Source organism: Pipra filicauda, unplaced genomic scaffold, assembly GCF_003945595.2.
Source record: "Pipra filicauda isolate LSUMZ 115617 unplaced genomic scaffold, ASM394559v2 scaffold114_size2234877_pilon, whole genome shotgun sequence".
Taxonomy (NCBI): Eukaryota; Metazoa; Chordata; class Aves; order Passeriformes; family Pipridae; genus Pipra; species Pipra filicauda.
This window is the reverse complement of record NW_024103596.1, coordinates 706,848-731,511: the sequence shown is the minus strand read 5'-3', so window position 1 is coordinate 731,511 and position 24,664 is coordinate 706,848. Positions and strand designations below refer to the sequence as shown.

General features: G+C 44.2%; 1 protein-coding gene across 2 annotated transcripts in view; it reads right to left on the bottom strand.

Moving 5' to 3' along the window:
- The window catches only part of RASAL2 (RAS protein activator like 2), a 163,989-nt gene that overhangs the window by 57,667 nt on the left and 81,658 nt on the right, over positions 1-24,664 (bottom strand). Inside the window, exons 2-3 of one of the 2 annotated variants that reach the window (XM_039384023.1) lie at positions 23,656-23,783; positions 16,848-16,971 (exon numbers count right to left, since the gene is read on the bottom strand). In XM_039384023.1, the coding sequence (XP_039239957.1) occupies positions 16,848-16,971; positions 23,656-23,783 (252 nt within the window). Of the gene's footprint in view, positions 1-6,189; positions 6,481-16,847; positions 16,972-23,655; positions 23,784-24,664 lie in introns of those variants that run through there. The other variant, XM_039384025.1, reaches the window with a different exon arrangement.

Here is a 24,664-nt window from a genome sequence, read left to right as displayed (position 1 = left end):
GAAACCTGTGAAGTTAAGCAGCTTTGCCATCCTGTGAATTTAAAAATTAGCATTCTTGATCAGTGAAACTACCCAGAAGCATACGAATGCTCGGATTTTTCTACAGGAATTTTAGTAAGTGATAATTCAGATATATGCAAATAATAGAGCACAGATGCCTTGTGATGCAGATGCTTTGTAAGCAAAAAGTCATGGTGGTATAAATCATAATGTATTAATGTTCTCTGCATGAGGCACTTACAAGAGGAGGAAAAATGGGTCTTCCTTGCACTAGGGACAGGCTCTGACAGACTGATTGATGGATATTGCTATAGTCAGTAGATGATGTCTTCACAGCAATGTAGATTAGATATTGTACACCCAAGTCATTCTTATCAAAATGTTTTACAGATAATTTAGGAGTGAACAAGAAACAATAAACATTTGTTTCTCCAGCTCCTGGATCAATGTCATGTGTCAGGCAAAACTACTCACCTTTATACCTGCCCCTTAGGAAATAAGAATAGTTATTTGAGGCATTTTGCCACAGAAAAATGCAAAGCAGTACTAACTTCCCAATCCTATTTTCGAAGCCACAGCACAGAACAAGCAGCTGGCTCGAAAATAAGTTTCCCAGATACCTAAACATGTCAAATCTATATCCAAAGGGCTCTGTTTCCTGCATCAAATCATTTTAAGTGCCTATCCATAATGAAAGTAATTTTGCTCTGAGAAGCAGCACTGCCACGTAACAGCCTTCCAGCCACGCCGTGATCTAGTTCAGGAGCATCCCGATGGACAAGGCCGAGTAACTCATTCTGTGTCAGGAATCACAATGGAAGGATTCACAATTATTTTGGGACGTGGATAACTTTTTTGGCTTAAGCCACCCGAGCAAAGCCAGCGCGCAGAGCTGTGGCACAGCGCTGCGAGCGCGCTGAGTCGTTCTGCTGCAACGCAAATCAACGGCAGGTTTTTTGTCAGACAGGAGAGGATGTTGGACAGCCCCGGTGGAGCACGGCAAAGTACACAGGAAGCCCTTTTTAAATCAGGAAAACCAAAAATGGATGGACACTCAAGTGTCTCTTCGAGCCAGCGCATCTTGTTGTGGAAAGTGAAACGGTGCTGATGAAGTACCAGCCCGCACACACACATCATAGTCTAGTGTTTTAGCCTTTCAGATTGCTTAATGAAGTGATTGTAGCACAGCCACTGATCTCCAGCAGTCACCCTCTACAGCTCTCCCCCAGCTGCAGGTGACACCCTCAACACGCCACAGCACTGGTGGGATATTGTCACTCACCAGGGCAATGGTCCCCCTCACTTCCAGAGTGAACCCCACCAGCCTTCCCAGCCCAGCTGAGATCACAGACCTTAACTCACTGGTTACCCAAGAGCGGGGCAGAGCAAAGAATTTCCTAAATAACAATTTCTGGAGCAGAGAGGAATCCAGGGGCAGCAAAAGCTACGCCTGCTGACAGCCTGGAAAGATAAATAAGGACAGAAAGGCTCAAAATGAAGGTGAGAAAAACATCAAACCTTGAAGTTCTCTGGTGTACAATAATACAGGTATTTCTGCTGGGCAGAACTGACAGATTTACAGAACTTCACTGATGAATCACTCATTTTTTTTTCCATTTCCACACCAATTTAATTACATTTTTGTACTCAATCCAACTTCAGGTATTCTCAGAATAGCCAAGGGACTCGGCTAAGTTACACTGCTAGCAGGATGGTAGGTTTGTAAGTACCTATTAATGACCACTCCAAAAACATTAAGCTAATTTAATTCCAAATTAGGGCCAAGACGTTATTTACAGAGCCATCCACTCTGGAGTGCCTTTCCAGACTGTGAACCATATGCCTCATGTCAACAGACATCTTGTACTGAAGTATGAATACACCCAGCTATATATTTAATGAGCAGTGTGTAAAGGGTACTTAATTCCCGATGCTGGTATTCACACGATGACTTTTTTCCCCAAGAATTTTTCTTGCTCACCTTGCAGGCCACATAGTTTGCACAACTCCTGTCTTCAGAAGTGCTGTATTTTGTGAAAATAACTGATGAAGGCAGTTTTGTTGGCGTGCTTCCATCGTTCCTGTTGCTCTCTAGTATTACGTCCTGACTTGCTGTTTTTCCTTGGGCAGAGAGGCTCAACCAGAGCAGGGAAACAGCCAGGAGTGATTTTTCTTATTTAGGGTCATTTGGATGACACCTCCAACAAGCAAACAAATGAAAGAACAACTCTGTGAGGGCTGGGGTTTGGGAGGTGGTTGGTTTGGGGTGTTTTTGCCTTCTCTGACTAGACATGATCACAGATATAACAGAGAGCTATGATTTTGAGGAAAACACGAGAGAGAACTGAACATAAGAGAGAACTAAATGTCTTATCTTTCAGTCTGCAATATTCTGGTGCCATCAAAACGCCTAAGACCCACACAGGTGGCCTCCAAGTGTTCTGGGATGTGATTCAACATGATCAATATACAATAGTCTACTGACCATGACTCTCCTTAAGCTTCTGCTGAGATCACACAGCAACTGCCACAACATCCCCTCAACTTAAGCACTATTTACCCTCTTCCTGCAAGGTTTAGCACAAGGTAACAGCCTGACGTAGCACTCCCACAACGAGTTCAGCTTGCTCGTTTTCAGCACAACCTAAATACCAGCGATTCCTGCAGAGCAGGGCTGAAGCTGCTGTGCCAACAGGGAGCTTTACTCCACCCTGAGGTCACTGCGCGCTCCCTCTTTACGCCAAGAAACCGCAGCTTTGCCAACACCACCAGGTGGGAGTTGAACTCTGCTTGACTGGCACAGACCAAAAAGACAGTTGCCTGCACTTGTAACACCAGATAACGAGACAGAAAACCACCAGCAAAAGGCTCTTGGTGTCCAGCAGCCCAAAAGCACGTGGCTTGCACTTACCAGGTACGCAGCAGAAGAGCAGGAGCATTCGGAGTGGTTGTGACCAGCAGTGATTCCCTACCCCTGCCCGTGAATCAGGTGGTCTCCCTCCCTCTTACTACTCAGTTCCACCTGTGTTTATAGGAAGACTGTGTTAATCTCTACATAAGCACCAAAATAAGGCAACTTGCCAAAGCCCAAGGCCTTGCCAAACAACAGAGAAAGTGCAGCACATGGAGGGTTTTTTTAATCTGTTCCCAAATTAGGGACCAAATTTAGTGATGTAACAAGGAAACACAGCAAGGGAAGAGACTACGTAGTTTAGGGAATTTTTACAAGGACATACCAAGTCCTCCATCTTGTGGACATGGGCTTAATTTCTGACTGATGCAATATCTTAAAGCTTCTTCCTGGACACTCTGGTGAGAATGCCCCTGGAGAATATAGCCAACATTTCAGAGTGACCTTAGGACATCCCAGGCCAGGGCTTTAAGAGTGTGAATGATGTAAAAAGTGGCATTAAAATTATGCTGTATTTTGTACAGTTGGCATTTTTTCTGTAGCCATTATTCCTGGAATCAAACAAATGTGGAGACAATTACAGCCTCTATTCTAGAAAAGGGAACTGGCTATCACAGTTTGAGTGCAACTGAGGTTGGAAATGTGACTGAAGCCTACTCCAGAAAGGACCAAAACAAGCAGGAAAATTAATAAATAGATAGAAAAAATATTTCCAATCTCCTCTTTTCTAAGCCAGATTTGCATTTTTCCACGCTTGTGGCTGGTGACACTTTTGAAGGTTGCCCAGAAACTTCATTCTGAGCAAATGTGTTGGTGGAGCTGTTTCACTTCTCTGGCAGGAGTCCGTGTCCCAACACTGCCCTCCTAAAGTCCCTGCTGAGCACGCTGCAGGTGCAGAGAAAGAAAAATGCCATGCTGTGTGTCACCACAGCAGACCCACTGCCTAAGGGGCAGCACTGCTCAGCTGTGGGAGAATGGATATCAGTAAAAATCTCTTCACTGAGAGGGTGTCAGGCACTGGGACGGGCTGCCCAGGGAAGTGGCAGAGTCACCATCCCTGTGGTGTTTGGGGCCGTGGTTCAGTGGTGGCCTCAGAGGTGCTGGGTTAATGGTTGAACTTGATGATCTTCAAGGTCTTTTCCAACCTTAATGATTCTGTGGTTCTACACAGACTCACCCCAGCCATTTGTAGCTGCCACCATCTGCTCAGAGAACCAGCCATTTACTCTGCGACCCAATTTTTGCAGTTACCATGAGAATTTCAGCACCATTTCCCATTAAAGCCATAACATATATACTCCAAGTCTGTAGGCAGTTTCATATGTGGAGATGATACTGCTGAAATCATAAGCACTGTTTGGGGCTGCATCATTTGCTTCTTGACTTCCTGTGCAGATTTCCCTCTCCCTTACCAGAAGCAGTCACCCATTTATGTAGAAAATTAAATGGAAGGGGATCATTAGGTCTCCCTTCTGCCATTGGCCCAGTTTCAAATCCCACCATTATTAGCTCCCCTTAAAAAACATTTGTGCTGTCTGATGCCAATTAGCCAAGAAACCTCGATAAAAGGAAGTATTCCTTTTGTGGAGAATTAAAGCTTGGACAAGCACATACCTCTACAGGCTGGAAAATGAATCGTTCTCTTGGTGCCAACAAGCCATTGACAAATGCCACCCATACCCTGTAACTTGCTGCATCCCAGAATTCTCTGGCTTCCAATATTACACTTATTCCCAGATATCAGAAAATGGCAAAGGGGCAGGTCAAGGCTCAATATACCAGAATGCCTCTGCCTCCTGCTTTCACACAACTCAGGCTGATTTGTTCCCATGAGCTTTAAAGAGCCATGACAGATCTTTCTGACACAAGTCACCTCAAGTATTCATTGCAATTACACCATTTTCCCCTCCCAAGGGATTTCAGAGAGAGGGAGAGCACCCACAGAGTATCAGATAAAGCTGGGCACAACATGAAGAATTTTCTGGAATGTAAGTTGCTGCTCACGTCTGCCTTCCACAACTGCCCAGTATTGTACTCTTAATTCACTACCCTATTAACATGTTAATCGTATGAAAGAGCCCCAAAAAGAAACAGGAAATTCTGAAGGGAACCTCCTGGTAACCACCCCAAAATCACCTAAATGAAACTTGGAAGTGATATGCCTTGTGGTGCCTTGAGCTTTTCTGAGCAGTTTGCCAAAAGTTTGCTTGTTTTTCAAAGAAACACGTGTTTGCCCACCCCCCCCCCCAAAAAAAAAAAAAAAGCTAAGGCAGAAGGTTTTCATTTTCTGATCATGTAATTCAAAGGCAGCTGCAGAACAAGCCCACTGGTTCAGGCAAACAAAAAAGTCTCTCCAAGTTAGTAAATTAGCATTCACCCTGTCTACAGATGAAGAAGAAAATGACTGAGGAGGGCGTCGTAATCAGCACCTATTAAAGGAGGTTTCCAAGGTAGAAAATATTTGACTCAGGAGATTCCACTCCTGGTTTCCTTAGACAACATTTATTGCTTTGGTACCTACTGAAAAATGTTTAACTCTATCAAAAGGCAGGAAATTGAAATGCTTTTCAGCTTGCTATCACTTAATGCATTTTTGGGGAAAAAAAAACCTGCCAGAAAAGCAAGTAGCATTGCTAATATAGGAAAACAAATCCTCCTGTTTTTATGAGCAACCTGTAGGATTCCCTGAACTGCTTTGATTTACCATCCCTTGCTGCAGGACAGGAAGCCAGGTTGGCAATATCCTCTGCTGGAAACATCACGCAATGCCAGCCACAAGTAAACACCAACAAATATCCCCACAGTGTGCCCTGGAATGCTGCTGTCTGGCCTTATCCAGAAATCCAGTGCCATTTAAAAATGTACTGACTCGTGTGAGGTAAGTAAAGGCTTATAATGAGAGGGAAAAAAAGCAGCCTCATGATTTAAGTGGCAGTAAAACAGAGTTTTAACTCTGAAAGCTGTTACAAAAACTTGTTTCTCCTCTTAGCATCTACATGATGTTTGAATAGTAACATTTCTGCACCTCTGAGCAAAAAAGTACCAATAATCCACTTTTCCAGTCATCCCATTGAAGCCATGCAAACAACTGTAAGAACTTGCATAATAAAGCTGAAATAACAAAGGAGAGAGTTGCTATATACATGGACCATGGATAAAACCCCTTCCAGTTTCTAGTTTCTTTGAGTTCAGTCACTTTAAATCCCCAGCAAAACACCTCTGTGCCTCCCACCCAAACCTGCCTCGCTGGAAACGGTGTCAGGAGGGATCTGTCTCACCTGTGCGCTGCATCCTGTGGGAATCCTGCTACCTCCACCATGGTCCTGCCAGGATGCCGAGCAGAAAGCCAGCGGAGCCTCTGCACGCTCCTGCCCCGCGCTGTTTCCCCGCCTCAGCCGGGCTGGAATGCGGCAAAGCCAGAGCCGGAGCCGTCCAGCGCCAGCCTCTCTATTCAGCTCCTTGGCTCGCCTTGGACGAGAGCCGCCCTCCGCTCGCTCGCCTTCCCCCCCAGCGCACGGGATGATCGCTGCGCTCCCCAAAACCAGCGGCGTGCTCTGCCCGGGATGGGCAGACGCTCCATTTTCCCCGTCCCAAGGGAGCGTGGGGAGCAGGGAGACAGCGCCAGCGCTCAGGTGGGGCGGGAGGAGACGCTCCTGGTCGGTGAAAACCCGCCCGATGCGGAGAAAACTCCGGGATTTCAAGCAGCTGAGTCCCGAGTCTAAAATCAGCTCCAGGGAAACTTAAGAGGGTGATATCACTGCATACACTGCCCGGGCTGAGAGAAGCCAGTCAAGATGAAAACATCTCGTCAGCTGGACGAGGAACTACATCTGAAATGTGTTTGAAAAGCTGCACTTCGTTTGAAGATGTTTCCCCACTTCAAATGCTTCCACAGCTTAGGAAATGCACAGCACCAAAAAAGCCCCAAGAGTCACTTAAACAAACAAGGAACTTCCCCCCCCCCTTTGTTTTTTTGCACTGCCTTTTTTTTTCTTTTTTTTGGCTTTAAATTCAAAGATCTGTGGCTTTGAAAGTGAAATGGTGAAGCCTGATACCAGATGCCTTTTCCTGAGCTCTGTTTTTTTTATTATTTTTTTTTTTTATGTTTTATTTAGAAGTGCTGAGAGCTGAACTTCCAGGCATAGCATTTTTATTTATTTATAGCTCTTTAAGGCACAGAAGCCAAACCCTACAAAGAGTTTGGTTACTGCTGCCATCATACTGTCCTTTACATTATAATACCCCAGACAGAAGAATGTGTCAAGTTGGATCAGTTTAAAAGTTCATGGTTTGATTCCCAGCAGATCCCACCTGCCAGTTGGGCCGGGGGGGGGGACCAAAGCAGACACACACACAGGAGGAATGCAAAGTTGTTCAGCCTGTTGCTAAACAGGCTAAAATTGCTCACCAAGAGCTAAGGGGCTGCACATACTCTCCTACTTTCTGCTGTTCTTGAGAGCGAGTGATTTGTTTTTCTAATTTCCTGTATTTTTTTTCCTAACTTTCCCTAATTTTTTTTCCTAATTTTCTCGGATTTTGCCAGCTGACTGCACTGCAACGTTCTCCTCTGATTCAGTCCTTCTTTGCACTACCTCGTTTGTCACGGGGTTACTTAAGATGAGGTTCTGCACATTCTCTCAGGCCAGCAATTTCCCACACCCTCGCTGTTTCCCCTGGAAGAAACAGTAGCTTTGGCCTCCCTACCTCTTGCCAAGGCTCACGTGAAAAATCTGCGGGAAAAGCACAGCGTAGCCCTCGGGAAAGAAACTTGTTGGATGTGTGCTTCAACAATACTAAGGGCAAAATAAATAACAGAGAATTGCAATTGCTCCCTCGCCCTCTAAAGCCAATCATTAAACTACACCCCGGGATCCTGCACCAAGAGCAGCACTGGAAAAGAATGGGGGAAAAAAAAAAACAACATACCAGTGTAACTAAATAAACAGACTAAAGGACAAATTGGTTTGACCTGCTGCTTGGAAATGCCTGGAAACAGCAGGAAAAAGGGTCTTAGGATCACAGTGGAGCCAGATTCTGTAGGAGAGCAGCAACAGCTGATAAGCTACTGCATCTCCTAAGCTACTGCATCTCCTCTCTCTCACCGCCCCTGCACCACAAAACCCCATGAATGCCATGGTAATTACAGAGCACTCTTCAGCCCAGAGCTCTGCACCAGCTACATCCACGCAGCACCACAGAAAAGCATCTCTCTGGAGGGTGGAGCAACATCAGACAATCCGTGGGTACCACAGGGCAGGAGGGAAAAGATGGAAAAACTAAGGACTGGGACATTAAAGTTAACCTGTATATCTCTTCAGGGGTTCTAATGCTTTTGTGGGAAAATCCTGTTGTGTTTTCTTTTTTTTTTTTTTAAAAACTTTTTTTTTTCATTTGTCAGGTTTTGTTTCCATGTTTTCCTTTTTCCTTTCACGTCACTTAGGAATCCTCTGTTTTAAAATCAGGTTCAAACAGAAGGGTTCAAACTTTGGATCCAGCTCTGAAATAAGGCCATCATCTGCCTATTTCTCACAAAGAAGGCATTTTTGGTGATGTGGGAAGGTTCAGTCCTAGTATCTATTTTTGTCAATCTTACAACTTGCTGTATGTACCTCAAAAAAAAAAAAAGAAAAAAGATTTCTGAAATGCTGAAGGATCTGTCAGTCTCAAACAAATACACCTGCTGAAGACTTAGGAAGAGACAGTGAATTTGGGAATTAAATCAGGGAGGAAAAAAAAGGTAGATTATACAAGTATTTGGAAGTATTCTTAATCTAATCTACCCAGTATCCTAATCTACCCAGATTAGGAAATTTGAAATGTAATTTTCAAAGTCTAGGAATAAAAGTTGTTTCCAAAAGACTATTACATTGAATAAAAATTATTAAACCCCCTTGATAATATTATTTGACTTTGGTTCAAATATCAAGGCTTTCCTGCTACCGTTTTAGCCTGTTCCTGCCACAGAACAGAGGAAAACCATCAGTGAGGAGGATCAAGTGAGATAACTGGAGTTTTTAATGGTCAGACTCTCACCTAAACTGCATCCAACTCACTGAAAGGTCCAGGAAATGTTTGTAGTTCCATCCAGGAAGAATAAATAAAGCAGGAAAACCCTTCAGTTCTTCCCTGGCTGACACACAAGATAAAGTGGCCTCAAACATGCCTCAAGAATTATCAGCCTGTAGCCAGAAGCGCTTTACTGGACACCAGTTGTATCTCAATGGACACTAATCACTGCTAGAACATACAGTCCTCTCCTTCTCCAAGGCTGCTTTTGGGAATCAGGGATTTGCCTGCGACACAGAGGTGCCTGGTAGGAGAGTTCCTGATGAACTGCAGCAGAGTTCAACAGCCCAGTTTTCCTCTGTGGCTTCAGTATTTTTCCTTTAAGTAAATTATCTCTCTGCTGTGCTGCTGAAACGTTTTTGTCCGTTCTGCAGATAAAACTCACGGGTCTAACTCTCTCCTCCCCTCGTGCTACAAAACAGGGATCCGTGACAAAAGGGTGGCAGGTCAGTAAAGCACCCAGTACGTGCCTGTGGGGTGGCTCCTCTCCTCCTGTGAGTGCATTAGATCAAAGCTAACACAGAGAGCAGCTTCACAGCACACCCAAGCTCCTCTAACTCGGGGCTGCTACCAGGGGTAATTTGGAACATCCACCAGGTCAGATTCAAAGCCAACCCCCCAACGCCACATGTCTGTGAACACGATTCCGCTGCGTGGAGTCAAATCGATCCACCTGGCAAGGAACAGAACCAGCAGCGAGGGGGCTGGGAAAGCTGGGAGACAGGAGTGTGCACATCCCTGCACAGCAGAGAAAACTTTCTGTATTTAATTTCATACTAACTTCAAACTAGAGGCACCTAACCCAATCTCATAAATATTTGCATTGTCGAGTATCAATTTATACTAAAGCAATAAACTGATCAGCAACTCATACCGAAGCCTGAACCAGATTTAATTACATCAGGACTTTTAAATTTAGTTCAACAGTTCAAATTAACTCTAGACAAGATAAGGAAATTCAGGCTGCAGGAAGGAAGGCTAATTTTCCATTAAGTGGTAAGCCAGTTGTTACTAAAGGAAAAAAGGCAGGTATACATGGTTGGCTGAAGTGTAATTACTTTTTGCCACAAGATCAAACAACTATAAAAGAGAAGCTACAAAACTGAACAATCCACAGTGAGTTCATGCATGATTTAAGGTAGATCTCTCTAAAGAATTTAATGAATAACTTTTTTACTGCTGTTCTTGAGAAAAAGAAGGAAAATTATAGCTTCCTTCAAAATAAACTGAGGTTTGGTTAGAACACAGGCAACAAATCTGCCCCAAATGGCCCAAGAGCCACCAGGTCTTAGCAATTACTACATTGCACAACATGCTCTCCTTACAAAGTGTTCTTGATGCTCACATCACAAAATTTTAATATCTCTAAAGTGATTTTTTTTGTGTGCTCTGGAAGTAGTGGGCAGGGATGTAACATACATTTCCAAGGGGAAAAAAAGAAAAGGCCCTAATGGATTACGTGTCGATATTAGAAAGATAAGATTATGTGTTCATACCCATGTTAAATCTCTGCCCTAAAAAGGTTTAAGACCTAAACAGATAAAATTTGCTCCATGATGAAAGTTGGCTTTCAGCACAGATGATCTGTGTGCAAGGGAATAAAATTTCAGCAGCCCTCAGAACAAACCAACATTCTTTGGCTTCGCTTGTGTTATAGAAGAAGAAAGATAGCAGCTTGGCAATTTTCTGTATACAAATAACTCCCATTGCCCAGGGGAATGTCACTGAGATCCAGGCATCCTGTTTGTTACATCCAGCCTCCCTGGAGTCAGTTTTAATTTCAAGCAGAGTTGTCTAAACTCTTCATGCTTCCAAGGCAGGCGAATTGCACTGTACATTGTCCAAATTTCACATTACTTCAGGGCTTTTCCCAAAGTTTCCTAACCTCTTTTGTGGATGCAGAAGATAGCAGGACACTTTTCACACAGTAGCCCAAGAGCAGCTGGATTTCACAGGAGGCTTTTTAAAAGGCAGCTCATGGCTTGCATGTATTTGCATTTTGGGATGGAACATGATGGGTAAACAATGTCATCTGAAGACTTAAAGTTTTGGAATTTCAATTGATCGTGGCATAGCCACACTCCCTATTAATTATTCCCAAGTGACAGCACTAGGAGATTGTGACCCAAGGCACCAGAAAGTGAAGCAGGCAAAGGATGGAGTTGTTTAGCAAACTCTGGGTCATTACATGAGCCAAAGGCTTCAGATCCTGGCTCACTGAAGGCTCCCACGCATATGGGTTTGGCAACACTGGCAGGTCCAGGCTGAAGGGAAGCAGAGAACGGAGCCGTGGGGCTCCACATGCCCAGGACCACCTGGAGCCCATGGAAACACCACAAATATCATACCCTGGAGGTGCAGGACGGTTCTTTCTGTACCAACCTCATTAAAGTATCACCTTTCAGCTGCTGGGGACATTTAATTGAGATTTTTGGTACAAAGCACAGGTCAAAAAGAAAAAAAAAAAAAGTCCCCAATCACTCACTGGGGGTTGCTAAATTACACAATCAAGGCAGTAAATGCAGCTGGTCCTTCAGATCCCAGGCTTGCACAGGGGAGGATGTGCAGCTCTCTCACGAGCACACACAAACACGCTCGTGCAAGCCCAGATCGGGCAAACCCAGGGAGCTGCAAACAAGTCAAGTCAGCACATCTGAATCCATCTTCCTGCCAGAGATACTGCTAAACACACCCCTCAATTTGAGGGCTAAACCCAAAGCCCTGTTTTGTATCCCTGCCATGCATAACAGTTGACAGGAGATGGATATTTTGCATATGGCAGCACGGTGAAGAAGCAGGCAGTGCTGTTGGGAAAATTACTTCATCAAGACAAGTCATAAATCTCTACAGCTGAGATACAGGGAGCTGTAAAGTACATTTTTTCATCCCTACTTTCTAACAGGTATCCTTTGTAGGTAAAGTTGAGTGGTGGAAGGTGAAGGACAGATCTCTTGGTCAGCATAGTTTTGTTAGAAGTTATAGGATTCCCATTATTTCAAATTCCTGCATATTGCCTAAGTAAATCTTTACTGAATCTGTAAAAATCTGGGCATTGCAGATTCTTCCACTGACCAGGTCACAAACAATCTCTCTTTTTCTAAAACAGACTGTCTTCCTCTCCCCTCCTCTAAAAGCAGTAACCCTTTCCAGGTATTAATCCTAAAACTTAGTGCACAAGGGTCATAATTATGTGGTAAGCACAGAGTAAATCTATTTATTCTTTCATCACCAATAGTCATTCCAGCTGGAATATAAAGAAAGCAAAGCTCAGCTTTGATTGTTTCAGTTGTAAACAACTTTGTCTCAAAACCAGCAGTTACTGAAATCACCCTAGAAATCTTTGTAGCTCCTGTCTGTTCTCTCCTGCCAAGTTTTCACCTGAAGGAAGAGAACTGGCTGGGTGTTTTCTTGGAGCAATCCTCCCCAGGAGGAGGGCTCAGCAGAGACTTGCAGGAGCTGTTCTAAGGGATACACACCAGGCAGCAATGAAAACAGATGCTGCTGAACTGATCTGCTCACTCCATTTCCAAGCCTCTGGACTTTTAGAACTACAGGGAGGCAGGATTTCTGCCCAGCTAACTGCTCACCTGGTAACAATGCAGTTTGGGCCTGGCATCAGAACAGATCAGTGCTTCATTCTCAATGCCAGTGACTCAAGGGGAGGGCAAAACTAAAGGTTGCAAGGAGCATCTTCACCCCCGACCTGCTTTCAGCAATCTCAAGAGCTTCACCTTCAGACTGAGGAAAAACAGGGTTAACTTGTTTCAACAAGTGAAACAGTCTTCATTTTCTTCTAGGGTGACTTCGTATCCAAAATACAAAATGAAAATTTATTTGCATCGACGCCAGCCTTTCTAAAAATCAGAGAATCTCAAAAACCCTCTCCTTGATAATGCTCTTTTCTAATAGTTTAACATTTAAAAAACCCAACAAAGACCAAACACAAAGCCTTTCCTCGCTTTCAATCCCTCCTGATATTTCCACACATGCAGGCAAAAAAAAAAAATCTCTTATTAATGCCACAGAGCTGCCAGAATCCAAACTTTTTCTCTGTATTCTCTTTAACAGCTCTCATTTACTGTGAGCAGGTGGTGAGAAGGAAGCAGAGTAAGAGAGAAGAGGATTATTTCGGGAAAGGAAGCGATAACTGTTACTAGCCTGTCTAACAGTATGAATGGTGGAAATCTGAATCATGCTTTTACTGTATGAATGGTTAATTCCAATATGTTATTACAAACAGTGATCCTTTTAAAGGATGTAATCTCCCTAACAGGAAAAAATACACCTGTCAGAAAAAGAGCAGGATCTGAAGCAGAAATGGAGGCAAACAGAGATGGACCAGCTTGAGTTCCTCTTCCTGTGACATTTCTTTGCTGGCCTCCAGGGCCTGCAACACACTTCGTAAGAGAATTGGCCCATTGAAAATAACACTTGAAAGAAGGATAGAGACTGTCAAGCTGGAGTTAGGGAGAAATTACAGCTACATTTTTAGCTTGGAAGCTCCTCTCAGTAAGTGCTGCCAAGATGAAATCCTAGCAAGTAAATGACATATTTAGAGTGTGCCTGTTCACTCACAGAGGTATTACTACAATGATAGGGATTAGGCACCAAGAAAATTTCATGGCATGTATTTAACGGATGGCTTGCTGACACAACTCCGTGTACAGTGCACCTTCCAGACAGGAATTAAGAATTCCAGCATTAGCAACAGCCTCTCCAATGCCTGCAAGCAGAGGGAAAGCTCCTAAGCCAGCAGTAGATGCTGAGTGCCTCTGGAGTTAGTTTTTAAATGATCTTATTAGCTTTCAGTGTTTAAACAAGTCCCTCTCTATGCTGTGTTTCATCTCTGTGTCCGCCCCTCTGGCTCTCATCCGAGGGTGACCACAGCGGCTTCTGCCTGCACAGAAGGGATGGCTCAGCTGCTCTTCTGGCAGCTGCTGAACCATCACAAATTACAGCTTACTGTACTGAAGTATGTGGAAATTGGTGCCTATCTTAGTACAGGGGACTGTGAACCGTGGTGGTTCAGCAGCTGCCTCCCCCCAGCAGCTGAGCCAACCCTGCAGCCAGGGTGGAAAAGGAGAGAGGCGGCGGGGACGGGCTCGGCAGCCCTGGGGTGAAGCACACTTGACTTAATGCTGACCTTTGGAGGGTTACACATCTTTTCCTCCTGCTTCTCAGCTGTAACGTGGGCAGTTCCTCTCCCACACACTTCCTAGGAATGGTGCTGCAAGGATGTGTGCATAATGCTATAAAGAATGCCACAGAAATTTGCAGAATGGGTTCTGCTGCTGATTATGCAGAGCCCTTGAAGAACATGTGCTGTTCCAGTTTTTCCATTAACAAAAAGATTCTCATACAAGTTTATTGCTACAGATGAAAAAGAGCCCCACTGCCTGGTTCCCCCCCTCCTTCTATTTATATTTAATAAATGTATCCATTAATCACAAGAGAGACGTGGCAACCTTACACAGGGAAAAAAGCAAATGCCATCGCTGTGCCTTCACCTCTGCACTACAGCCATTCCTCAGGAGCTCTTCTGCAAGGAGTAATTTCAGATATCATCCTAAGATGCAACACCTGCAGTTGCCATGTTATCCACACGCTTCCCTAGGACGAGCTCAATATTCTTATCAGCCCTGCATAGCAATTTCTCTGCTAGATATTGTAGCTGCCTCTGCTGTGCCTTTCAGCTTTGGGTGTCCATTCCAAAGCTATTTTAGTGCAGTTGTTATCTGTACTGCTTGTGATATGTTCTGGCTGCCACCATCTGTTTCTTTCCCTGTATAAAGATGTTCAATGCCTCCCTCCATTAATGTGTCCTCTGGCTCAGTATCTTGACACAAAGCTATTCCCACTGCTTGCTATCAACCCACTTTTCTCCATTAGCAGGAATTCTGTAATCGTGACAAGAGACATTTTTAACCAAGAGGTGAAAACAAGGGAACTACCCGGGGTGCTGCAATCAGGGATTATATATAACCTTCCCTCCCACTCTCCCTCATCCATCCTCACAGTGTGGGCATTGCTCAAGTTCCCCCTCCCACTGCAGGCCCACTGGCTTTAGCTACACACTTTGTGACATCTGTATTCACTGCAGTTGCAGCTCTCACATGGAGAAGACCATGTACTCTTGTACTTTTAATATACTTTTGTCAGGCAAACATCAAATAACACACTACAAGATGCCACGTGCATTTAAAACTGTAGCAAAATACATAGTAAGGCAGACACCAAATAGCAGAGTCATCCATTCTCTATGGCCATTCGAGAACAAGAATGTTACAAGGTTCCATTTAAAAACAGAACACTGGCATTTCCAGCTATTGAGATGCTCAGTGAAGTCTAGAAATTCTTCTACATGTTTTCTGCACGTGGTATGGAAGAAGAAGGCATTGAAATCTCAGATTTTAAAGGCCTTTCTAGCCTATGGAGCTGCAAATAATATTCATTGCCTAGAGCAGGCTGGTTGCAATACAATTCTTCATTCATCTCACTAGCCACACACCTGGAATAAATACTTTGCTTATAACACTGTGTGAACATACTCAAAACTGATTTTAGTTCCAAACAAGAATGAATATTTGTTCATATGGCATTTAGAGGTGCATTTGAAATGTCACAAACAAATCCAGTCAGGGTTCTATTTATGTCGCTAATCCCAAAGTATTCTGCAGTTTTGCCTCCTAAATCCTCAACCTGCCCTGTTTCTTTTCAGACTACCAACCCAGGAATCGAAGAAATCAAAAGGAAAAACAAAAAGAACCCTATCTGCCTTTCTCCAATAAGTAAGAGTTACATAGTGCTACTGGCAAGTACAAATAAATAAGTACTACGGTTGCAATGTGTTAATTAACTATCTACAAGAGTGAGATTTTACTTACTCATGTGCAATATACTCACAGAATAAAATTCTTGGGAAAAAACCCAGCTGAGGCTGTGAAATGCAAGATACCTTACCTGCTCTTCACCTTTAATAGCAGTTATCAAGGTTGATTTATGTTCAGAGATTCATGTTTTTTTCCTCATGGCTTACTCTCTCCCAGGAATGACATTTTTCACAGCTGAACTAAGGAAAAACTGCTCCCAGTTCTCACCAGCCAATGCCAAGGAAAGCTTCTTGCACAGGTTGGGAAGAGAAAGAAGAGCTCACTTGTGTGTGGTTGCTGCCTCTTCCTTTTTTCTGGAAAGAGCTGGAATGATGCTCTTTATGCAACCACAGGTGTGGTGGAATAAAGTGGGGGAACTGGGCCAAACCTGCACCTGGGAAACCACTGCAACGAAGCCTTTTTCTCTGATTTTTTAATACCTGCCCTTTCTTTTGCTTTCCCTAAATTTCAACATGGATAATTATAGCCAACAGCAGGCAGATGGTTGGTTCTTTTAGGAACTGCACCCTGAACAGGCATGAGGTAAGTTAGAGAAAAACCTGTTATTCGGTGCTTGTTGTGAAAATATGTAGCAAAGGAAATTCCAGAGGTGAGGTAAAACACAACCACCTAACAGTTCTAAACCAGCAGGAACCACTTACAGCCCTCTGCAAAAACTGCACTGCACTGACCTGCATCCAGCAAACCCTAGGGCTGCCCGGTAAGTTTAAAAACACAGCTACGAAGCTTCCTGAGTGCAATGACAGCCATGGTTCTCTGGCATCCCATAACAGTCTCACTGGTGTTTGGATACATCCTGGTGTTTGTTTGGAGGTGATTTTGCTGGAGGTATTTACACACAAAGCCTGGGTTGCAGGACCTCCCCCTCCGGCGGTGGTACCCATCTCTCCAGGCTGCTTCGCCGGGGTGCTGCCCGGGCTGACGTGCCCTCTGACACAACTCGCAGCTATCAATTAATTCCATGTCTGGTTTCTCCTTACCTAGTTGGGCGGCCCCCTCTGCCGGGTACTCGGGGAACTGGCCCTCGGAGGGGACGCTGACTGTCCGGCGCAGGCAGCGCCCTCGGGAAGGATCCTGCGGCTCCGGCATCCCTTCCGTGGGCACCTGCGGAAAAACGATGCCAACAGCTGTCAGTGTGCCACCGGGCCACGCTGTTAATACGCCACCTTGATAAGGAACTTCATTTTCTGCTCACATGGTAGTAATTCTCAGGCACAGTTTGGCGTTTCTGGACTTATCACAGAATTCCAGAGGCTCCCCAGGAAAGTGTGGCAGTGATGAGGAGCACATGGTGTACAGCACCCTGTACTCCACAGCTATCCAGTCACAACACAGCCCACCCATCCAAATAACAAGGCAGTCCTGCCTTTCGAGGCTGCTTTCCCAATGCCGAGCCCAGCCTTGCCTGCTTCCACGCTGGGCAAGTCAGGCAGAGGCAGATGGCTACATCCAAAACTTTGGGAAAACAAAACTTCCAACAGCTGCCTGCTGGCCAGCGGTGCAGCACAGACAGGCCCCGGCTGCAGAGAGCCTCCTCCAAAGACACAGTCACAGAATAACCTGAGTTGGAAGGGACCCACAAGAATCATCAAGTCCAACTCTTAGCCCTGGCACAGGCCCATCCCCAAGAGTCACCTCATGTGCCTGAGAGGATCATCCAAATGTTCCTTGAGCTCTGTCAGCCTTGGTGATGTGACCACTGCCCTGGGGAGCCTGTTCAGTTCCCCACCACTCTCTGGGGGAAGAACCTTTTCCTACCAAGGTCCTTGTGGTTATGACCATGGTTTTGCAGGTCTTTGCAAGGTCAGATAATAACAGATAATAACTGAGCTCAGTATTGGTGATTTACTGGATTTGCAATTGTTTTAACCTGGACAATTGTGCCACTGAGTTACTGCTGTAACCAGCCAGGTAATTGTGCTCCTCATCTGTATTTGTCACCACAACGTTGTTTGGAGATAAACTGTTTATCCCTAAAGCTCAGCAGTCTGGTGTCTGTTTCCATATCTGGAACCTGTAGGCTGGTAGGGCCACCTTAAGCTCATATATTCAACAGCTGGGAGAAACCTCAGGGATGAGGGAGATGTAGAATCCAGGGGCTGGAGGGAGGCCCAAAACATCTCAGTACAACTGCAATACATGCACTACAGCAATTTCTTTTCACGTAGACACGTCACAGACCGCTTGCAGCTAAAGGAATAGAAACCCCCATCCCATTTCCTGTGCTGCTTATCCTTTCACATCTTCCACCATCTCTGAAAAAAAACAGTATTAATAGCAAACAAAAAGATATCATTCATTTGCATTGAAGGCTGTGAAAGATGCACGAGATACTGCACTATTTTAGGAACAGGCTGCACTACAATGGCCCTCACAAACCAGTTCTGGCATTTCCTGACTTCTAAGCACTTAGCATTCTCTTAAGGTCATTTTTTAATGCTATTTATTACCATGCTGGTCTATTTGTCATTTTTCAAAACAAGTTTCCCAAAGCCCCTGTGCTTATTCTGTTCAGACTATTGTCTTTGCTGGTAGATTTTTACAGCAGCTCCTTTGCTGCACGATCTCTGGGTAAAAACACATTAGGAAGTTAAACAGAGACTAATTTTGTTAGTTTATGCCACATTCCTTCAATCAAGTTCACATATTAGATTTTCAGTTCTCATCTGGAGGCTCCATTTAGTCTCATTCCTTTCTAAACTCTCTTCTGGTCCACTGCCTCTCCCAGTTTCCTTCAGAGCATTTTTGGGATGCTGCGAGCTCTGTTTCCACATCAGTTATTATCAGTACCTGCTGGATGCTTTTAAGGTGTGCTGTGATCCTCCTCTCTCAGTGAACTTGCTGCACCCTTCCCTAACTGCTTGCTCCAGACCAATACAGCTCCTGTGTGATGGATTTCTCCGCTACTGGATTTTTTTTCCACCAAGAAATGAACGTGTTTTAAACAGGTGTATAAACTGCTGGCTTGCCTGTGGTCAGGCAAACAGATTCATGGACTGGGAGGCACCAAAACACAAGGAAGTGCACAAATGAATAGCACTTAAAGACTAAGCCAGCCATCTGCAACCTTCCCAACACTCCTCTAGCCCCTGACAGTGCAGCAAATTCGGCAAAGGATCAAAGGGAAGGACACAGTCCTGCAGAGTCAGGACTCCAACGGTGATTCAGCCTTTCAGCAGGGTCTTTTTTTAACCCATCCAGCTTTGTTATCCTGTTCTTTGCTCACCAACCTGGGAATTGTCTGACCCTGAGCTGACATGTTCAAGCTGCTGGTTCAGGGCTGGACTCTGAGCAGGGTAACTCTGGGACAAAAAGGTACATAAGGACGGTCCAAATACTGATTATTTTGCTAATCTTAACGATTTTCATCACAGGTTATGTTTCCCTCACAAATTCCACAATTTATCAACGATGGGTTCAGAGCTTGGACTCTAAGCCCTTGGACAGCATCCCAGCTCACCTGACACTGAACATGCTTTTTTAAGTATAAAAAGCCTGTATTGGGGATTTTTAGTAATTTGATGACAAGGAGATTTCAGAAGAAATAGGAGTAAGAGCTTTACAAGCACTTAATGCCTCTTAAAGGCAAGCTGAGATAGTCTCTTCAAAAAAAAAGTAGGGAGACAAGTTTCTTCATTGCAGATAACAATTTGCAAGATCTGAAAGAGTGGTTCAAGACAAAAACTTGAGAACTTGCAGACTTTTCTGAACTAATAGTCAGGAAGTTAGGAATCACATCAGCAAAACAGTTAAATAACTCATTTTAATTTTTACCTTCCTCCAGAAAGTCAGAAGCTGGCTAAACTTTTGACGTAGAAATCCACTTTAAAAACGTTGATAGCAACCATGTCTCTGGGCTTTTGGAAAATAAATGATTAAATTTGTTTGGGAATTGAAGCAAATCTTTTCTTATGACTGGGTTCGGGTTTGAGAAACTCCTGTTTACAGGTAAAACGTATTTGCTGCGAGGTCCCAACGTGACAAGTTGGGACAGAATGGCAGTGGGCATTTCTGAAGAGCATCCCCTGGGGGCCCCACACATCAGTGTTTGCTCTTGCTGTTTTCCCTTGGGATCACTGCTGACATACCACTACTGTTGTCAGCCACAGGAGGTGGAAGAGTAGGAAAATCCATCCCAGTCATCCTGCTGCTGGCCCCTGTCACCACCAGTAAGCAGCAGATCATGCCACAGCGAATGTAGGTCTTTGCTGTCCTTTGCCCCTGATTAAAATCACCCCTAAATCCAAGAAGAAACACAAGGTTTGGGTGCAGGGAGGAAAAGGGAAGAGTCTAACGCAGTGGAAAGTGTTGTTCATCTTCATTTCCAACTGAACACACGACGACAACACCCTGCAGGACCCACAGCCAAGTTACTGACAAAGACTACCTAAAAAGCAGCCATTTGTCACATTCCTCATAGAAGTGCTGTGCACAGTGTTGTCTGTCTGAAACCACTCTTCATGAACACTAACTCATCCCCAATCCCTGTTTAAATGGCACTGATTTTGCAGACACTTCTACTTGCCCTCACAGCTCCCTCCCCAGGTGGAACAGGTTTCAGACAGTATGAAAACATCTACACCTTCCTGACAGGGGGAAATCTTCCTTGTGTTAGAAATACCTGACTTGTACATGCATCAACCTTAGACCTGTTCTCCTTGTCTTGGAAGATGATGTTAAATATTATCCCACCAGGATGTGTTGTAGTAATTGCAGATCTCTTGTCATTCAGGACTCCTTATTTGCTAAATAGTGTCTCATGTTCCTACTAGGATTCATTTTCTTTGTTCTTACATTTTGGGCATTGATCTCTTCCTTTCATTAATAATTTTCATTCTTCAGTCTCACCTACAATCATTTTATGAAGTTGACAAGGTGTCAAGTAATTAATATTTTCCTACGCTGCACAAGGTGATACTGCCAGACTGTTTCTGTCTAAGTAATTACAGATATTTTTGGATCAAGCTGTACTTCAAAATGTCTCTGATTTCCAGCCTACTCTTGTTCTTGAACAGCACAAAATCTCTCTTGTACATACTCCATTCAAACTGCCTTGACAAAAAATCCATAGCAGTGGGATACTATGAGAGAAGAGTTTTCTTTACTACATTGTTTCTTTCTGTACTGTTCTTTACTATTTCCTCTTAAAAATCTGTGCAATTCATAATGCTGTATTTTAGCAGCATTAAGTGCAAGAAACCAAACTTAGCATTACACCTGAAACCATTAAGACCTCCTTCATTCACCTGTTTGCATTCTGCATCTGTTTTCCTACTTTCTGACTTGGACACACAGATTTGCAGAGTGATTTTACAAAGTACTATAAACTTTAAACATTTCTGTTCCCTTCCAGTTTCACTCTGGCCAAACTTCTTAGATTTTTATTCCATGAAGTAACAAAGCAGATGCACAGAGAGTACAATGAGATGCTTCAGACTTTCACCTCTATGTCAGCCTTGCAGTGATCCACGTGCTCCCTCTGGGCTGCAAGGGCACCCTGCTGGTCACATCAATTCCTTCTTCCCAGCCCACTGATGGGCAGCATTCTGTCCCTCACATTGACTCCAAGATCCTCTTTAGCAGTCCAAAGAAATCCTGACCAACTCACTCTATCAGCAATTATCATGTTCAGAGCAGGAACCTCTCCAGCTCCTCTTGCCTATCACCTTGTTTTAACAAAACACCTCCTCCAGCATCACCTTTACAATAATTTTTCTCTAAAAACAATCTTCAATTCTCTTCTTTAAGTAACCTCCCTCTTCCTCATTCAGCTGGTCTGTTCCTTAGGCTCCCTGTACCTGTGGTCCCACCCAGGGGCTTTTTATGATTCCCCTCCTACATACTTTTCCATCATTATGCTCTTAACAAGCATCTCTCCCCACTGCTGCCTTAGGCCTTTGTGCACTCTCACTTCTAGATCACATTTCATGGAGCCTCTTCCAACTCTGAATGACTTGCCAAGAAAAATTTAACTGTGCTGCCTCCCCTTCCCTTCCTCACGAAGGCTGCAAAGGGATATTTCTACTGCAGAAAAACTAGAAGGTGGTGTAAATCCAGAGTATCAGGTCTGTGTCTCTCTTAACTAGCACTTGTACACACTGTGTGTTTCTGTAAGGGGCTGTCTGTACACTGCCCTGTGTACAGACTCACAAGCCAGACCAAACCAACCCCTCATTTTCCTACAGAGCACACCTGACTGCAAGGAGTTCCCTTTTTCCTTTCACTTCACAGTAGTTACAAATTACTTGAAAATCAGAATGGCAAATCTGACTCCAGCTACAAGCTCCTGAAACAAATCACATTATCAGCATGTGGAGTCACACCTGCACCAAAGGCATGTCTGCCTGGCCCATCTGCATGCAGCATTTCCCAAAACAAGCTATTTCTCACTGTCACAGGGCAGGAAGCCTCCTTTGAGAGCACACTGCAAAGATTTTTCACTACTGCTTGACTTCTTGGGGTTACTGCTGCACTTAGACCTCAGGCTCTCTGTAGCCTGATACTGAATTTCCTCAGCTTCTGACAAAAAGCAGAGTGGTATTTAAACATAGTATATAAGGCCTTAACACACCAGTGCTGTATCAGACTTCCCACATTTATTCCTCAGGATCTAAGCAAAGACTCATCTTACTCCCAGCAAAATGCTTTTCACTGTTTGTGGCAGGAGAAATTAAGAACCCCTAAGTGCATGATTACCACCTCCAGTTAATTATTTGTGATAGGAGCCAGTGTTTTTCTCAATTACATTTCTTTAATGAGATGCATCCTTTTGGCCCAGCTGTGCCTCTACAGCACAGTTTTAGGAATGATTCTCACATCTCCTTAAGTTCCCTCAGTATATACTTTAATTCCTTAGGTGACAGTCCTGTCAGACTAGAAGAAGAATTACACAGTAAGCAAATATCATTAAATGGGCCTTCCATTTTCACTGCATTTGATCACCTCTCCCACACATTAGCATTGATGTTGTTCCCTTCCAATAAATCAAGTCCTCCTCTAAACCATTTCCTCCTACTCTCCCCATGAAAGGCAATATTTCATTGTAAAATAAATTGTAAATAACCCTGAGAACAGCTGAGTAATATTTATTGCTACACCAAAAACAGGTCTCAAGCTTCAACAGAATCAAGAAGAAACACAAAAATTCACGTCATCTCCAAACACAAGAAACTATGGTATTAGACTAAAATTTACAGGTATATAAAAAGCTTTCACTTTTCCCCTACCTTTGTGCCTGCAGTGATGTAAGGAGGCAGGTTTACATAGCTGTGGTGGCTTTAACCACCACTAAAAGCAGCAATAACATAGGAAGACGTAATGGCAGACTTAAAGACAGGCTGTAAAACTCCAGGAGGGCCTTTGCACACAGTTTGCTGACACCTCTTCCATGCACCCGGCATCTGGGCCAGCGGGATTGTAACTGAGCCCCACACCATCCACACAAAGGACAGCTCAGCTCTCCTTTTCATGGAATCATAGGATATTAAGGAGTTGGAGTGGGCCTTAAAGATGACCTAGTTCCAATCCCCCTGCCATGTTCAGGGACACCTCCCATCAGACCAGGTTGCTCAAGGCCTTATCCAACCTGGCTTTGAACACTGACAGGGATGGGGCATCACCAACCTCCCCGGGCAACCTGTGCCAGGGCTCACCACCCACACAGTAAAAAATTTCTTCTTCAGTTCCCTTTTTCTCCCCTGCACATATTTCAATAGATTCATGAATGAACTAAGGGGGAGATGAAAAGAAAAGCTGTCTCTGAAAAAAGCCAGCGTGAGCTCCTCTCACCTCCTTCTCCCTGTTGAGCAGCACCAGCTGGCTGTCCGTCAGGATGCAGTACTTCCTCTCCCATGTTGTCATGTCAGTGTAGGGGGACTGGCCACAGGACAGCCTGTGTGTAGGTGGTCCTTTCACATCTGCAAACAGAAAACCACAACGCCGGAGTCGTTAGCACGTGTCATTAATCAGCTCCTCTGCTCTTGCTGTTCTGCAGCCAGAGGAGAACCAAAACTGCACTCTGCACTTGTTTCAGCATTTTAATGAGGCAAAATGGGAATCCTGGGAGGCACCCATGTGGAACACTACCTAAGGTGCACTATGAATACTTATTTATCTACAGCATGCCTTACAAAAATGGCAATACCCGAGATGAACATAAATGTCTTTGTCAAAGGCTGAAATATAATGAAAACAAAAGACCAAGAGCGCTTATGAAAACTTAATCTTCTCTCCATTCCCTCCTCAGAACTGTCGTTCAAAGGGGTACAGCCTTGCACGTACTCTAAATCTTAATAAAGTGGATTATTTGTGTCTAAGGATAGAGAGATATAGGAAGGAAGATGGGGATCAAGGAAGGCAGGCTTGAAGAATGGAAGGAAAAATTCAAGGGGATGGGCATTTAATTGAGAAGGGCTTACCAGCATCTTTTGGTGGGGAATCTACTCAATTAAATTGTGTATTTTTATTTAGCCACTGCCACTACAGCGACAAAAACTATAACAAACAAACAACCCGAAACGAACAAACAAACACAACCCCAAAAAAACGCCAAGACACCAAACCAAAACATAATCCAACTTGTTTGGCTCCCAGTGATGATCTTTCACAGTTTATTTTAAAATCAATTTCCTGTAAGACTCTCAGGCCCGAGCTGCCTATGACACGGTGCCTCTCGCCGCTGACAAGTTTCCTCCAAGGCTGGGAAAGCAAAGCACGGGAACAAGTGCAGCAGACAGACTTCACTGCCAAGCAGCTCTGCCCAAAAGCAGAGGAAGCCACGGGACAGGAAGGTACAACT